At 42.0% G+C, this 16,607-nt stretch overlaps 1 protein-coding gene across 8 annotated transcripts; it reads right to left on the bottom strand.

Moving 5' to 3' along the window:
- Positions 1-755: 755 nt before the first annotated feature.
- On the bottom strand, positions 756-14,682 carry LOC105234316 (zinc finger protein 420). Of its 8 annotated transcripts, none has more exons than XM_034639083.1 (6): positions 14,204-14,682; positions 13,187-13,298; positions 7,204-7,328; positions 4,569-4,695; positions 4,204-4,293; positions 756-3,510 (listed from the first exon to the last, which is right to left on the bottom strand). In XM_034639083.1, exons 3-6 carry the CDS (start codon positions 7,225-7,227, stop codon positions 1,664-1,666), a joined length of 2,088 nt encoding a protein of 695 aa, XP_034494974.1. In that variant the 5' UTR covers positions 7,228-7,328; positions 13,187-13,298; positions 14,204-14,682; the 3' UTR covers positions 756-1,663. The 8 variants fall into 8 exon arrangements, with proteins under 8 accessions (XP_034494974.1, XP_034494977.1, XP_034494978.1 ...); XM_034639086.1 differs by having other exon boundaries at positions 14,211-14,682; XM_034639087.1 differs by having other exon boundaries at positions 14,278-14,682.
- Between the last annotated feature and the right edge of the window lie 1,925 nt (positions 14,683-16,607).

Genomic DNA, 16,607 nt, shown 5'->3' with positions numbered 1-16,607 from the left:
GCAGCCCTAGGAAGCTGATAAACTAAGTTTTATGAGAGAAAGCAGTGGGAAGCACATCTTACCATAGGTCTAAGCCACATTCCCCCTTTGAGCAATATCACCACCAAAGATTTTTTTTTTTAAAGATTTTATTTATTTATTTCAAAGAGACAGCCAGCGAGAGAGGGAACACAAGCAGGGGGAATGGGAGAGGAAGAAGCAGGCTTCCAGCGGAGGAGCCTGCTGTGGGGCTTGATCCCAGAATGCTGGGATCACACCCTGAGCCGAAGGCAGATGCTTAATGACTGCACTACCCAGGCGCCCCACCACCAAAGATTTTCATTTTTTTGAAAATGGCAGCTGCTTCCAGTTTTTCAGAACTTCAGGGACATAAGACTTGTGATTATTCATCACTCTTACATCTCAGTAAAGAGATTTTTAAGTAATCTCTACACCTAATGTGGGGCTCACACTCACAACCCCAAGATCAAGAGTCACATGCTCAGGGCACCTGGGTGGCTCAGTTGGTTAAGCATCTGGCTTCAGCTCAGGTTATGATCCAAGAGTCCTGGGATCAAGCCCCACGTCAGGCTCCCTGCTCAGTGGGGAGCCTGCCTCTCCCTCTTTCTCTGTCCCTCCCCCCTGCTCATGCTCTGTCAAATAAAATCTTTAAAAAAAAAAAAAAGTCACATGTTCCACTGACTGAGCCAGCCAGTCACCCCAAATCTCACTATTTTTAACGGATTTATTTTTACTGAGTGACAACCAGAAGACAATTTGTTTAAAAAAATTTATTATTCCAAAGGGCTAAAACTATTATCAGATCCACTTATGTACACCAGTAAAGAGTTTTTTTAAAAGTCTTAATATTAAGCCTAATGACTTCCCTTGCAATTTATAGAATATTAAAAAATTTACAATATTGGCATTTCTTGATGGATACTGCATATTACAAACAATTCTGTGGTATACAACTTTCCTTCATGACCTTGTGAAACCCGAAAATTACTATATACATGGACTACAAAAATACTCAGACACAAAGCAAATACATTCACCTTGGACCATTCTTCACTTACTGTTTTGACTACCCAATATATTCAAACGTGAAACAAAGTGTCCTTTGGCATACCAAAGTTATTTGCTCTTCCTGACTACTTCATGTTGTTTTCTATAAATATATGGCAATGTGACAAGAGGAATGAAATTTTTGTTATAAAGTTTATAAGTAAGCAACCTTTCCTAGCACCATCATACCACACTAATTCTCCTTAATAAGTGTTGCCTGACGCACATTAACTTTCGACTCCATACCAGAGGCATTCCTCATCGCAAGTCTTCAGTCATCTATTGTCTTTGGTATGAAAGCTCATTTGTTTGGAAGGCATTCCAGGATTCACAACATTTGTGAGGTCTTTTTTTTTCCCCCACGGTGAAAACTATTAGATGACCATCAAAAACATTTGTTGCGCTCAGGCTTCATTTCTGTGTGATGTATAATGGGATTTTCCATGTCAAGAAAAGATTTTTGACTTTTCAACTCTTTCATATGCCTTTCCCTAATGAAATGAGGCTACACTGGTGGTAGATAATTTTCTTATATTCACTGCATTTAAAAGATCTCTCTCCTGGATAAATTCTCTGAAACCGACACCAACCAAAAGTATCCTAACTTTCACAGCATTCATAGGGTGTGTCTTGTGTGATTTCTCTTGTATTCAGTGAGATCTGACATCTCACTAAAGTCTGTCCAGTGCTCACTGTGCTCCTGAGATTTCTTTCCAGCATGAATTTCCTCATGTGAAGTGAGAAAGAACTTGACAGAGAACGTTTTCCCACACTCATTACACTGATAAGGTTTCTGTCCTGCGTGACTTCTCTGATGGACACTGAGGTATGATTTCTCAAAAAAGGCTTTTCCACACTGAGTGCACTGATACGGTTTTTCTCCTGTGTGGCGTCTCTGATGTCTAATGAGCTGGGACTTCTGGTTGAAGATCTGACCACATGGAACACATCCATAGGGTTTCTCTCCAGTATGACACCGTTGATGGATAATAAGGTGGCTTTTTTGGCGGAAAGCTTTTCCACAGTCTTTGCACCCATGAGGTTTCTCTCCTGTATGAATCAGCTGATGTCTGCTGAGCATTGCCATACTGCTAAAGGCTTTTTGGCATTCAAGACACACAAAGGGTTTCTCTCCTGTATGTGTTCTCTGATGGACAATGAGCATTGCCTTCCGTATGAAAGCTTTTCCACATTCACTGCATTCATAGGGTTTCTCTCCCGTATGAGTTCGCTGATGGACAATGAGATGTGACTTGTCTATGAAAGCTTTTCCACAGTCACTGCATTCATAAGGCTTCTCTCCTGTATGAATTCTCTGATGTGTTATGAGGGATGACTTTTTATTAAAGGCTTTCCCACATTCCTTGCACTCATAAGGTTTCTCTCCTGTGTGAGTTCTTCGATGAACAATAAGCTGTGAATTGTCTATAAAAGCTTTTCCACATTCGCTGCATTCAAAAGGCTTCTCTCCTGTATGGATTCTCTGATGTGTTATGAAGTGTGACTTTTTATTGAAGGCTTTCCCACATTCCTTGCATTCATAAGCTTTTCTTCCTGTATGATTCCTCTGATGTACAATAAGCTGTGACGTGTGTACAAAAGCTTTTCCGCACTCACTGCATTCATAAGGTTTCTCTCCTCTATGAATTCTCTGATGTGCCAAGAGATGTGAGTTTTTATTGAAGGCTTTCCCACATTCCCTGCATTCATATGATTTTTCTCCTGTGTGAGTTCGCTGGTGAACAGCAAGCTGAGACTTACTACAGAAGGTCTTCTCACATTCACTACATCCATAGGGTCTGTCTCCTGTATGAGTTCTTTGATGGATAATCAGGTTTGACTTCTGCATAAAACCTTTCCCGCAATCACTACACTCAAAAGGTTTCTCTCCTGTATGCGTTCTATGATGCAATCTGAGCTTTGTCTTCTCCCTGTAAGCTTTTCCACACTCTTTGCATTCATAGGGTTTCTCTCCTGTATGAGTCCTGTGGTGGAGAATGAGATGATACTTTGTTCTGAAAGATTTTGGACACTCGATACATCCATATGGTTTCTCTCCTGTGTGAGTTCTCTGGTGTAGAGTGAGGTGACATTTTGTACTGAAAGCTTTCTGACATTCAGGGCATCTGTACGGCTTCTCTCCTGTATGAGTTCTCTGGTGTATTATGAGCTTTGACTTATATCTGAAGGATTTTGGACACTCACTACATTCATAAGGTTTCCCTTCTGTATGAATTCTGTGATGTCTTTTAAGATTTTTCACCAGGCTGAAAGTCTTCACACAGAAATTATGTTCACTGTACTGGCCCTGAGTATGGCAGGTTTCATGGAAACTATGGAAAAACGGTTTCCCATGGCTGTTTGGTTCATCAGAATTCATTTCTGCATAGTTTTTACTCTGGAATTTTGAATCTGACTTTTGTTTCAAATGTATTCCTCTTGAGAAACATTGAAGGGGTCTTTCTACAAAAGGAACAAAGTTTTTGCTCAGAGAAAATATTTTTCCCAATGCATCATTTTCATTATTTCCCTCCACAGATTCATCCTTCTCAATATTTTCCTGATACCAACCCTAAACTTGCCACAGTACTTCTAGGGGAAAAAAAATCGGTGATTCCTACCATTATGAAATGGAGGGGGATGGAATCTCAAGTCAACATCCAAAGAGAACAGAGAAACTGATACAGCAGGTGCACAATATAAGTCAGAGATATGCAATAAAAGAAAGAGATTAATAATAAGTAATGAAGTGAAGACATGGTGTCCTCAAACTTTGGAGGGAATCTATGAATATCTAAAAGCCTAATAGAAGAGCTATGCAAATATGGATACGATGTGGTGAAGGCAGGTTTTGTCTAACAAGCTGCAAAAGAAGAACAACTAAGCCAAAAAGGAAAGACCAAATGAAATAGGCCAAGATTTGACCCGGAGTAGATAAAAGGAGGTACATCTTCTGCTAGGTGGCTAGCAAATGAGTCATGCATGGTGACAGAAGGAAACACCATTCACACTGATGACCTCTTTTCACTTGCTCTAAGTCACCTCTTAAGATTCAGACACTATGAGAAAAAAATGTTAAAATAACAAGGCTCCCAACACACCAATGATCAACTGTCACTTGGCTTCCACCAACTCCCACTGCCCCAGTGTACTCACCAGGACTACGCTGACTTGGGAACTCTCTCTCTACCATTCCTTGTTCTTTCTCCAAGTGGACCGTTGCTTCTGGCCTAGTGGCTTGATAACCTGTCAAGAGGTAATCCCAGAGAACTGAGCAGTATTAAGGCCTATGATGAAAAATTTAGTTTCAGGGAATAGACAGTACATCTCAGCAAAACAGAAACTTTTCATTCAGAAAATGAAAGTAAGTACCGTCACTATTTGATCATAAAGAAAACAAGTTCTACCACCTACACAATTCCAAAATCACTAAGGATATCAGAGTACCCATAAATTCTATCAATGGGGGGGGAAGGCAATTAATGGGCTCATGGTGAGATATTTAGGAAAGTGGTCTTTACCCAATGACATTAGGTTGCTATAATTTTCCAACATCACATCCCGGTAGAGGTTCCTCTGAACAGTGTCTAGGAGCTGCCATTCTTCCCAGGTGAAATCCACAGTCACATCACTGAATGACAACAAGCCCTGTAATAACATATCCCTTTTAATCTGCAGTTAATATAATGGAATAAAATATAGAAGATATATAGGATATTATTCTGATTATTTTTACTATAGAAATTTGTAAACAAATATTTCTCTATACCTAGTTTTGATTTATACTTTGTATGATAATAAATCCATTAAAACTATCCTTTCTGCATTCTTTTATTTATTATTTATTTATTTTTCAGAGAGAGAGAGCTAAGCAGGGGAAGCGGCAGGCAGAGCAGGTAGAACAGGCAGAGGGAGAAGCAGGCTCCCCGCTAAGCAGGGAGCCCAATGTGGGACCTGATCCCAGGACCCAGGATCATGACCTGAACCAAAGGCAGTGGCTTAACCGACTGAGCCATCCAGGTGTCCCTTAAGATTTATTTATTTGAGAGAGAGCGAATTGGGGGAGGGGAGAGGGAGAGAGAGAGAATCTCAAGCGGACTCCCCACTGAGCAGAGTGCCCAGTGCGGGGCTCGATCTCACAACCTTGAGATCATGACCTGAGCTGAACTCAAGAACTGGATGCTTAACTGAGCCACCTAGGCAAGCCTCCTTTCTGCATTCTTCATTCACTTCTTCACTCATTAATTCACCCAATGTAAAATGTTATTAAAACTTTACCCAAAAACTATCTGCAACCCACCTTAGAAGTATTTAATGTTTTTTGTTTGTTTGTGGGGTTTTTAAAGATTTTATTTCTTTATTTAGAGAGAGCACGAACTGTGGGAGGGGCAGGAGGGAGGGAGAAGCAGACTCCCCGCCGAGCAGGAAGCCTGACACAGCTCTATCCCAGGACCCCGAAATCATGACCTGAGCCAAAGTCAGCTGCTTAACTGACTGAGCCACTTAGGCGCCCCAGGAGCCCCAGGAGCATTTACTGTTACCTACTACACACTGCAGTAAAAAAGGAAATAAAGCATAGTACTGACCAGGTAGCTTCTGATCTTGCAGAGTGGCAAGTACACTCCTTTACAGAGTTCATATATGGCAAGACATTAACAAGGGTTACGACAGAAGTATACTCAAGTTAAAATATGGGCGCAAGTAGGTGAGGAACTAATAGCTCTGAAGAAGAGGTCAAGCTGGACGAGGTACAGCATGTTTAGTGGTATGTTCCGCGGTACGAGCTGGAAGACATGGGAGCTGTGGGTCTTCCAGAGAAAGCATGTGTTAAAAGTGTTAAATACCATGCTGGGTTCAAAGGACTGCAAAAAGTTCGATGAAACAGAAGAGACCAAAGAGAACAGATGCCCAGGGTACAGGCAGCAACAGACCTTGGAGGAAGTGCACACATTTCCTACAGACACTTGGTAGACACTGCAGTGCTTTTCATATACAAAAGTATGTTATGATCAGAACTACCTTTTAGGGGGCACCTGGGTGGCTCAGTCGTTGGGCGTCTGCCTTCAGCTCAGGTCATGACCCCAACGTCCTGGGATCGAGCCCCGCATCGGGCTCCCTGCTCCGCTGGGAGCCTGCTTCTTCCTCTCCCACTCCCCCTGCTTGTGTTCCCTCTCTCGCTGGCTGTCTCTCTCTCTGTCAAATAAATAAATAAAATCTTTAAAAAAAACCAAAACCTGCCTTTTAGAAATTGTGCTATGTATTAAATCATGATACTCAAAAAAGCAAAAACAGAGCTCTTACTATGCGCTATATATTGTTCTAAACACTTTACATATGTTGACACAACGATCTACACAATAACCCTTAGGTAAAAGTTACTCTTCTCTTTGTAGATAAGAGATTTTTAAAGTGTTCTACCTATGCCTTTTACATCTCCCACATTTCCTTAGAAAATGACCATTCACTGGGTCCTTACTCTAGAGAAAAACAGAAGGGGAAGACCCATTAAAGGCAGTTCTTCACATTTAATCTCTGGGAAATATTTACTCAAAGTTCATGTGCTTCCTGCTTACATACACAGTAAATCTTATAACATGTTTTTATTCTTCTGTGATGGTTTCCAGTATTACCACAGAAATGTCTGCAACTCAGCTCTGGATCCTGTCACTTGTGTGGCAAAGTCCCAGTTGTTAGCACCTTGCAACATGTGACATACAGATAAGATAGAACTCCCACCGAGTGGCTACTCCAGATCATTATTCTGTCTCCCAGTCTAAGCACATCTCTCCCAGCTGCAACAGATCTATATACATCATTCACTTTGATTGTATACATTTTTTAAACTGTTAACTACAGTTGTCACACAATGTTTCATTAGTTTCAGGTTTACAATATAGTCATTCAACAAGTCTGTAGTTATGCTATGCTCACCACAAGTGTAGCTACCATCTGTCACAGAGACACTATTACAATATCATTGATTATATTTCCTGTACCTTTTATTCCCATGATTTATTCATTCCATAATTGAAAGCCTGTATCTTCCCCTCCCCTTCACTCATTTTGCCCATCCCTCCCACCCCCTTACCAACTCTGGCAACCATCAGATTGTATATTTTTATAAACTTCTAGAAATCTGGGAAATAAACAGCTCACCTGGGACTTGGTCATGTTCAGCATTCAGGTGTCTCATCAAGGGTGTCCTCAGCAAGGATGAATTTCTAGACTCGAGATCTACTTTTTTTCCTTTATAGGAAGTGCTTCATTCTCAAAGCCAGCATCTGTGGATTCAAGGAAAGATTAGTTTGCGTGGAAATAATAATAAAAGCAGGTTCCTATACATGCAAGAACTGTTTTAAGCAGCTTCTTTTCTCACTTAACCCTCACAATCCAAGGGGGTAGATTTTAATTATTCCATTTTAGAGAAAACGAAGAAAGGAAAGGTCAGGCACCTTGCTAAAAGCCACACAGTAACTGGTGTACCAAGGATTAAAACATAAACCCTCAGAATTGATAGAACCTCTGATTGCAGGGAAGATTACCAAAATATGAATGACCCTTTCATCTTAACCAACTTAAAAAAGGGGGGGGGAACATGTCTAAAACGATTATTTTCTCACACAGAAGTCAGAGATGAAGGGAAACAAGGTGAGAAACCCTTGTGTGCCGCAGCTCACTGCCTGGAGACTTTCCAGGCCACAGCACAGGGAGAAGGAACCCCAAGAGTCTAGCAGTGTCACTGAGTTAATGATACAGAATTCAAAGTCTGAGGAAGCAAAGATGACTAACACTTGCCAGGCAGTCTACCAGAGAAGAGAGGGAAAACACACTCTACAGAGGCAGAGGGTTCCTTTGAGTCGCTGGCTCAGCACTAATGAACTGGGAGGAAACTGCCAAGGCCACTGGAAAGGAGCAGGTGGAACAATTTCTGGCGCTCACGCAAGATCAGGAATAGTTAGTGTTCCCACCAGCCTGAGTGGAAAGACCTTCTACTATGCCTGGTCTCACACTATGCAGAGGTGTCAGGAGAATATTACCTCGAGAAATGGGGACAAAACAATCCCAGACAAAAGACTCTTGGCACCACCTAATAAAGCTTAAAAGAAAGCCTCCAAAGAATCAAATGGTTTCAAAGTAACTTGATTACCTCCCAGAACCAACCTCAAAAGTAGTTAAAGGAATAAAAGAAAATCCTTCAAACAACAATGTGAAACTTACAATATACGACATCCAATCAAAATTACCAGACATGCACAGAAGCAAGGAAACATGACCCATAGCTGGGGGGAAAAATCAAGCAAGAGAAACAGACAATAATGGCCAAAGGGAGAGACCTGGTAGACCAGTACACCAAAACATTATATATACTCCATATATTCAACAAGTTAGAGACAAGCATGAGCATGATAAAAAAATAATAAAATGTTTAACAAATGCCGTTGAAACAACAGGATATTCGTGTTTGCCCCATACCAAAATTAACTCAATATATTATAGATTTAAGAATTGAAATTGTTAGGGTGCCTGGTGGGCTCAGTTGGTACAGCACATGATTGTTGATCTTAGGATTGTGAGGTTCAGGCCCCACGTTGGGTGTAGAGATTACTTAAAAAACGAAACAGTGAAACTTCTAGAAGAAGGCACAGGAAAACTTTAAGTGACCCTGGATTAGGCAAAGATTTCTTGAACAGGGCACAGAACGCATATAAAAGAAAAAAAAACTGATAAATTAGACATCCTCAGTACTAAACATTTTGATATATATATATTTTAATTTATTTGACAGAGAGATAGCCAGCGAGAGAGGGAACACAGCAGGGGAGTGGGAGAGGAAGAAGCAGGCTCCCAGCGGAGGAGCCTGATGCGGGACTCGATCCCTGAACGCCGGGATCACGCCCTGAGCGGAAGGCAGATGCTTAACGACTGCGCTACCCAGGTGCCCCAAATTTTGATATTCTAAAGGCACTTGAAAAATGAAGGATCAAGCTACAGGCTAGAGTAAAATATTAACAAAATGCATACCTGACTAAAAGACTTCTAACTAAAAAATACAAAGAACTTTTCCAACTTCACAAAAAAGACAATCTAGTAAAAAAGAAAAAAGATTTCAACAGACATGTTCCCCCCCCAACCAAAAGTAGAGGGATGGCTAATGAACACACAAAAAGCTGCTTTAGGTTACACAACAAAGGCAAATTAAAACCTAAATAAAATGTTGCTACAAACCTGTTAGAATGGCGATAAATTAATTAATTAATTTATTTATTTATCAATCAGCTCTAGGCCCAACTTGGGGCTCAAACTCACAACCCTGAGATCAAGAGTCACGTGCTCCACCAACTGAGCCAGCCAAGTGCCCCAGAATGGCTTAAACCTAAAATACTGAAAATACTAAGTACTGACTAGGATGTGAAGAAAAAGAACTCTCCTGCACCGCTGGCAGAAATACAACGAGGTACAGCTACTCTGACTTGGACATGAATGCATATCGCAGCTTTATTCAGAATATCCAAAACTGACCTCCAAAATCCAAAAAATCCATCAACCAGGGAATGAGCATGTTGCGGCATATCTGTGCCACCAATTATTACTCAGCAGCGGAGAGGAATAAACTAACGATAAATGGAAAATCATGAATGAAGATGAAAAGCATTATTTTAAGCGAAAAGAAGCCAAACACCAGCGACTGACAGAGTAGGCAGTTAGCCAGATATGAGGGGGAAACAAGTGATTTCCACTGTAAAAGGGTGGAAGCCAAGCTCCAAACACCTGGGAAAGACCCCAGGGGATATGCCTGCCTTCTTCCCTGTGACCACTGCTCTAGAGTAACCTAGAGCTTTATTATAATACATTCACATTGTGATTTTAATCCCCCCACCCCTCTACCCCCGAGAATGGCTGCCATGACAGTTCTGACAAGGACCATATAAGGCCAAAAATTCTCCCAGTAGGTGGAGTCCCTTAGATGACTGGCGGCAACCTCAGTCAGAAACCGCCCTAGCTATGACCCATGACCTAACCAAACACAAAAGGGAAAAACAACCCCGACTCAGGGTACAGCTGCCACCTCTGGGCCAGCTCACTCTCCCATCTCAGGAATTTACCTTTGCTTAAACTGCTGTTAAACCTTTGCTTGCTTAAAAGTTTGGCTCTGAATTCTTTCTTGGCGGAACTCAAGAACAGAGGCCAGGGAATGGGACTCCCATTGACACAACTACTTACTGTATAACTCAGGGCGTATGAGGTATAGAGTACATATAACTATAGAAAGCGCATAAATGATCACAAGGGAACAAAGGATGGGATCGTCTCAAATGGAAAGGGGCACCAGGGAACTTTTGGGGTTGAGGCAAGTAGAGGTTACACATTGGTATACCTTTGAGAAACCCATCAAATTTGCAAATGAAGAACTGGTAAGAGTTACTGTAGGTAAATTATACCTCAAGCTAACATTGGCTACAAAAGGCAAAACAAATACAGGCTGTCTGCCTCTGAAAACAAAGTGTGTGTCCTTAAACTCTGCAATGAAATCTCAAATACATATCCCTTGATGAGACTTCATCTTCACACAAAATCCCAGCTGGATCTCTTACATAAACAGTGCTGACTGTTAAAGAACTAATTCTGGCTATGAAAAAATTAATTTAACACCAAGTAATCTAGTGATGCCAAGACACCCTAGAAATATATTAACACAGTTTAATATTCTCAATATCACACTGCTGAGAACTCTGAAGGAAAATGCAACTCTGTGTCTTAGGCTACAGGACAACTGAAGAGAACAGTACTGGATTTCAAGGACAATGTGAGAAAGACATTTATAGGCCAACTGCATTTATTAACTTAGCTATAAAAAGCCTAAATAAAATACCGAGAAACCATATCCATTGATACATAGGAAGAATACTAAGAAAACCAAATACTGGAAGAATCATACTACGCACAGTTGACTTTATTCCAGGAATGCAAGGATAGTGTGATAAGAACCATTTAATTATCTCAACAGATGAAGAAAAGACATGTAAGAAAAAACCGTACCCACGGACAATTCAAAGATTTATTTATTTGAGAGGGGCGGGGGAGAGGAAGAGGAGGAGACAGTCCTTGAACAGAATTCCTGCTGAGTACAGAGTCCAACATGGGGCTCAATCCCAGGACCCTGAGATCATGACCTGAGCCAAAATCAAAAGTCTACAGCTCAACTGACTGAGCCACCCAGGTGCCCCACCACTGACAATTAAAAATATATATATTACTACACTAGAAACAGACAAGGAAGAGTATCTAAAAATAATCCACAGCATTTCTTTAAACTTAGGGACAGGGATAACCTCTCTCTGAGGTCAAAAATGTACCACAGATTAAAAACCTGAGCAATAAAATGGGAAAAATAAATTGAAGGAATGAAGACTGGAAAAGAAACAAAACTGTCATTATGCAACTGATTTAATATCAACATAAACATTAACTGCAATTTCATATTCAAACAAACAATAAGATTTAAAAGGGGGAGAAAAACCAGTAATTTACAAGGTACCTGGGGGGAAACTGTGCAAGACAGAAGTTTTATTATAGCAAAAGGAGGGACACCTGGGTTGCTCAGTGGGTTAAGTGTCCGACTCTTGATTTCGGCTCAGGTCATCATCTCAGGGTCGTAAGAAAGAACCCCCAGTTGGGCTTCATGATCAGCGGGGAGTCTGTTTCTCCCTCTCCTTCTCCCTCTGACCCTCCCCCAACTCATGCACTCTCTCTCGAATGAATGAATAATATCTTTTTAAAAATAATTTTAAAAATATATTATTATAGCAAAAGAATACAAATCATAACCAGTCAAATGGAGAGAGACAATAGGGTAAGTGAGGTTTGGGATCCTCCCAAACCAGAAGCTTCCATTGTCCTATCCCTCTGGAGTCAGGACACAATACCCATCCAGCATATCTACAAGTGACAATATCTAGGGTTCTGCCAACCACAGCAGCTCACCTGAGCTTCAGTGTCTACAGCTTTTATTAGAATTTCATTAAGTAAACACGACTGATCTAATCACTGGCCATGTGACTCAACCTCCAGCACGCTTACTATCTCGGAGGTTGGGCCGGTATCACCAGGCTCAAAGCCCCAACCCTCTAATCACATGGTTGGTCTTTCTGGCATAAAGAGCCCCATCCTGAGTCACCTCACTGGCATAACCATCTACAGACCCACCATGAATAACAAAGACACTCCTGTCACTCAGGACATTCCAACAATTTAGAGACTATTTCCCAGGAATACAACTTCATTGTATTTACGCAATGAAATTCGTATTAATGAACCAAGCCTACATGCACAATGGATGAATCACAGACTTGAACTGAATCAAGACAAGCAAGCCTCAGAAGACCACATTATAATATCCTCATTATAAAACTTACAAACTCGAAAAACTAAAGAATGTACTCTTACTACCGTTAAGAGTATATCCATATACATGTAATAAAATTATACAAGCCCAGGGAATAATACATACTAATTTGTGAATAGTAGTTTCAAAGTTCGGGAGAGTTAGAAGGAGAGGCTAGGAAGATGGAACAAGGATGGAGACTTTTCCATTTTCAAATAATCAAATATGACCTTTATTAAATAAAACTATAAAGAAAAGCTGAGGCTAATCACTTTTCTCTAAATAGGACTATCATATTAGAAAAGAAGGAAAGGATGATTTACCCACCGCCACTCAAGATGTAGAAAAACCTGGCACACTGTGTGGAAGCATAAGATAATGAAACGTTATCGGGGCGTTTGGTTAAACTAAACCAGAAGCCTTTGAAATACGCATTCGATCCAGCCTACTTTTACCCATTAAAAAAGGAAAAATATCCATAAAATATAATTCAGTTTAAAAATACATTTCAAACCATTACAGATTAAGGTGATTTTTATCTGCTTTTACTGATGATAAGTATATAATGATGTTGTGATAAACTGAAGAGAACTCTATTTAATATGAAACATAAATACACAGAGTTAGAAAATATATCCATATGTATATGTTTATATATATAATTTAAAAAGTTAACAGAATTGTTTGAAATGTGAAAACTCCCATTATGAAAGCATACATTTAAATAATAATAGCTACCTTTTGTCAAGTAACTACCTGTTATGGACTTAATATTTATGTCCTCCAGGGGTGCCTGGCTGGCTCAGTCGGTAGAAGATGTGACTCTCGATATGAGTTGTGAGTTCAAGCCCCACCTTGGGCGTGGAACCTACTTAAAGAAAAAATAATTGTAGCCCCCAAACTCATGTGTATTTGGGAATAAGGCCTTTGGGAGGTAATTAGGTTAGATGAAGTCATGAAGTTAGGGCCCTCAGAAGTACCTGTGAGATAGATATCAATGTGCTTGAATAGGAAAACAGAATTAAAAGAATTTAGCACCATACAACAAATCACACAAACATACAGCAAAACGGACATAAAAAGCTAGGGGTTTTTTTTGTCATGTCATGTCATGTCATGTCATGTCATTTTTTTTGCGCAATGGCAGCAGGGTTTATCCGAGGAGCGATTATTGCTAACTGAAAAAGCTAGGGCTAACACGATTTCATGCGCGTGCAAACGCACGTGTACACTGGCTGATACGCACACACACATTCTAAGAGTTTATGGCGCGGTTTTAATAACTCGGGGATCTCTTCATGGCGGGTGAATCATTCTGCTATTCTTTCGACTTTTCTGTATGCTTAAATTCAGCATAAAAAGCTGGGAAATATAACACCCCAATATACACACCCAAATGTCTCCCTGCGGCTCCTCGCGTTCCAAGCCCACCCACCTCTCCCACGAACACCCTGCACTCCGCTCTCGCACCCATGCACAGCCCCCACACACCTATTTTCACAGGGATCACGGGCCCCTCGGATGCTCAAACTCGGACCATAGGAACCTCAGATGACCCCCATCCTTTCCTCACCGACCAGACCCCGATGGGCCCCTCGGTCAGTGAGTGGTTTTCCCAACGCCTCTAACTACGGCCTGGGGCGCGATCCGGAGCCCACCTGCCGCTGTCAGTAGGAATAGTCTTTCGTTCTAAACACCACTGCCAGCCCAAGCTTCCGCCAACGCCGCTGACAACCCCGAAGCCAACTGAAACAGCCCCCCACGAGTACCCACCACGAACCGCATCTCAAGTCGCAGAATTCCCACAGCGCGGGACCCTGAAAGCAGGCAGCAGAAACCTAACCAACCTCGACCGCGAATCTGTGACCTTACGCCGTGGGAACCCAAGCTTCGGTACGCCACTTCCGCTTCCGCTCATCTGGTTTGCGGGCCCGTGTCTCGGCATCCGTGGCACTTTGGAGTGAACGGTCAGCCCACAAACCCTCATTCTGGTCCTGGTTAGAATTTTATCGCTGGGCAACATCGCCGCACCGATTTCGCTGCGTTGCGGGGGTAGCGGCCGTTGTGGACCGTGCGCCGCCATCTTGGATCGTGCGCCCTACGGAAAGCGAGATGGCCACCCTGGGCGACCGGAGCTGGTCGGCGTGACCAGAAAGGTGCAAATACAGCCCATCCTCTCCCTTCTTTTCAAGACTTATCATCATCTCCGGTTCTTCCACCTCGGCAGGGGCTGTCAGCGCCATCGCGCATGCTTACTAGGACTTCATCGCTCTCGCCTAGTCTTCGACCTGAGCGGAGCGCTAAGCCAATCACAGACCAGGCCTGAGCCGGAAATGGTTGCTCCCGCTCGGTCTCGTCGCCGTTTGGAAGCCGCTCGGAGGGCGCAGCCATATTGGGAAGGTCTGGATCCGTACAGCGAAGAGCCGACTTCGGGGCAGGGATCTGGGGGCGGCGAGGACCCTGGCTGCGCATTTGAGAAAACGGGGATTAGGAGACTAGAAGTGGAACTGAAGGGGCAGAGGTGGCATGAGGATGTGTGCTTCGCGACCGGAAACGGTTGTGGACCAGACACTGGCAACCGCGATCCACGCCAAAAGAATACTACTTGTATCTCTTGTCTCAAGATAAACTCGGTACAATAAAGAAGGATCCTGTATATCCTCGTTAGTCACAGCTCGCTCAGTCATTTGTTTTCGTGAATACTGTGTAATGATCCCAGCTGCATTATTTAGTGGATTTCCCCACTGCTAGGTCGAACCATCTCTAACCTAAGTCAAGTGTCCCTATCTGCGTGGCTCTGATTTTGAACGTTCTATTCCATTGTTTTCCCGTTTATCCCTGCGCCAGCACTTCTGTTTTAGCTATGGGAGCTTTCTAAGTCACAATCTGATAAAGCAAGGCCTCCTGCCATATTTTTTTTTCTACAAGCCTCTCTTTGTTCTTTAGGCCCTTTATATTTTAAAATAAAATTTTAACTCACCTTGTCAACTTCCACACACACACACACAAAAAGTGTTCAGGATTTGTTTTGTTACTGTATTGAATCTATAAATCCTTTGAGTAAGTGACATTTCTACAATAATGTCTTAAAATCCATGAACACTGTGTATCACTCCACTTAGTTAAATCTTCTTTAATGTCTGTAAAGTTCTGAATGTTTCTAACAGTAGTCTTATATATATTAGAGTCATTTCATGATACCTGAAATTTTTAACGCTTTTGTAAATTATATTTTACAATTTCATTGTTTAACTCTGTTGGTAGTAGATAGAAATACAATTGATTTGTATATTGAAATTACACCAAGCAAAATTGATAAGCTGTCTTATTAATTCTGATCGTTTTTGTGATTATTGTGTTGTAATTTTTTTTTTTTAAAGATTTTATTTATTTATTCTACAGAGAGACAGCCAGCGAGAGAGGGAACACAAGCAGGGGGAGTGGGAAAGGAAGAAAGCAGGCTCATAGCGGAGGAGCCTGATGTGGGGCTCGATCCCACAACGCCGGGATCATGCCCTGAGCTGAAGGCAGACGCTTAACCGCTGTGCCACCCAGGCGCCCCTGTGTTGTAATTTTTTAAAACTTCATATTTTCCCACTGCCTCAACATCCCCACAAACAGTCCCAGAGTACACCAATCAGGCGACCAGGTGTATCTCTGTAATAGCGTTCACCCCTGCACAAGTTCCTCCTCCTACCCTTCTGTTGACCTAGTGTCATTCAAACACACCACTGAAATCTCCTACAGTCTTTTCTTGTGTACTCCCCCAACAGGGTCCTTCCAAGTAGGGGGTACTTCCTGACCTTCAGTAAGGGCATTTACTCACGGATCCTTGCTCTCACCTCATTTTCTTGGTTGAGACTGATGCCTTGGCACTCTCCTGAGCAACCTCCTCGCAGCAAGCAGTGACTCTGTGTCTCAGGACCTGTGAGTATAATAAACTTTTTTTCCTGCACCTCTCCTGTGTCCCCACTCACTGCACCTGGCTGAGAGTTACCTAAAGGAACATAAAGCAGTTATTCTAGATTTTTACAAAAAGTCAAATTCTCTTTATTATTTTTTTATTTGACAGAGAGATAGAGCCCGAGAGCATAAGCAGGGGGGAATGGCAGAGGGAGAAGGAGAAGCAGGCTTCACGCTGAGCATGGAGCCAGACAAGATGTGGGGCTCAATCCCA

The sequence above is a fragment of the Ailuropoda melanoleuca genome, chromosome 12 (genome assembly GCF_002007445.2).
Source record: "Ailuropoda melanoleuca isolate Jingjing chromosome 12, ASM200744v2, whole genome shotgun sequence".
NCBI lineage: Eukaryota > Metazoa > Chordata > Mammalia > Carnivora > Ursidae > Ailuropoda > Ailuropoda melanoleuca.
This window is presented reverse-complemented; position numbering and strand designations above follow the sequence as displayed.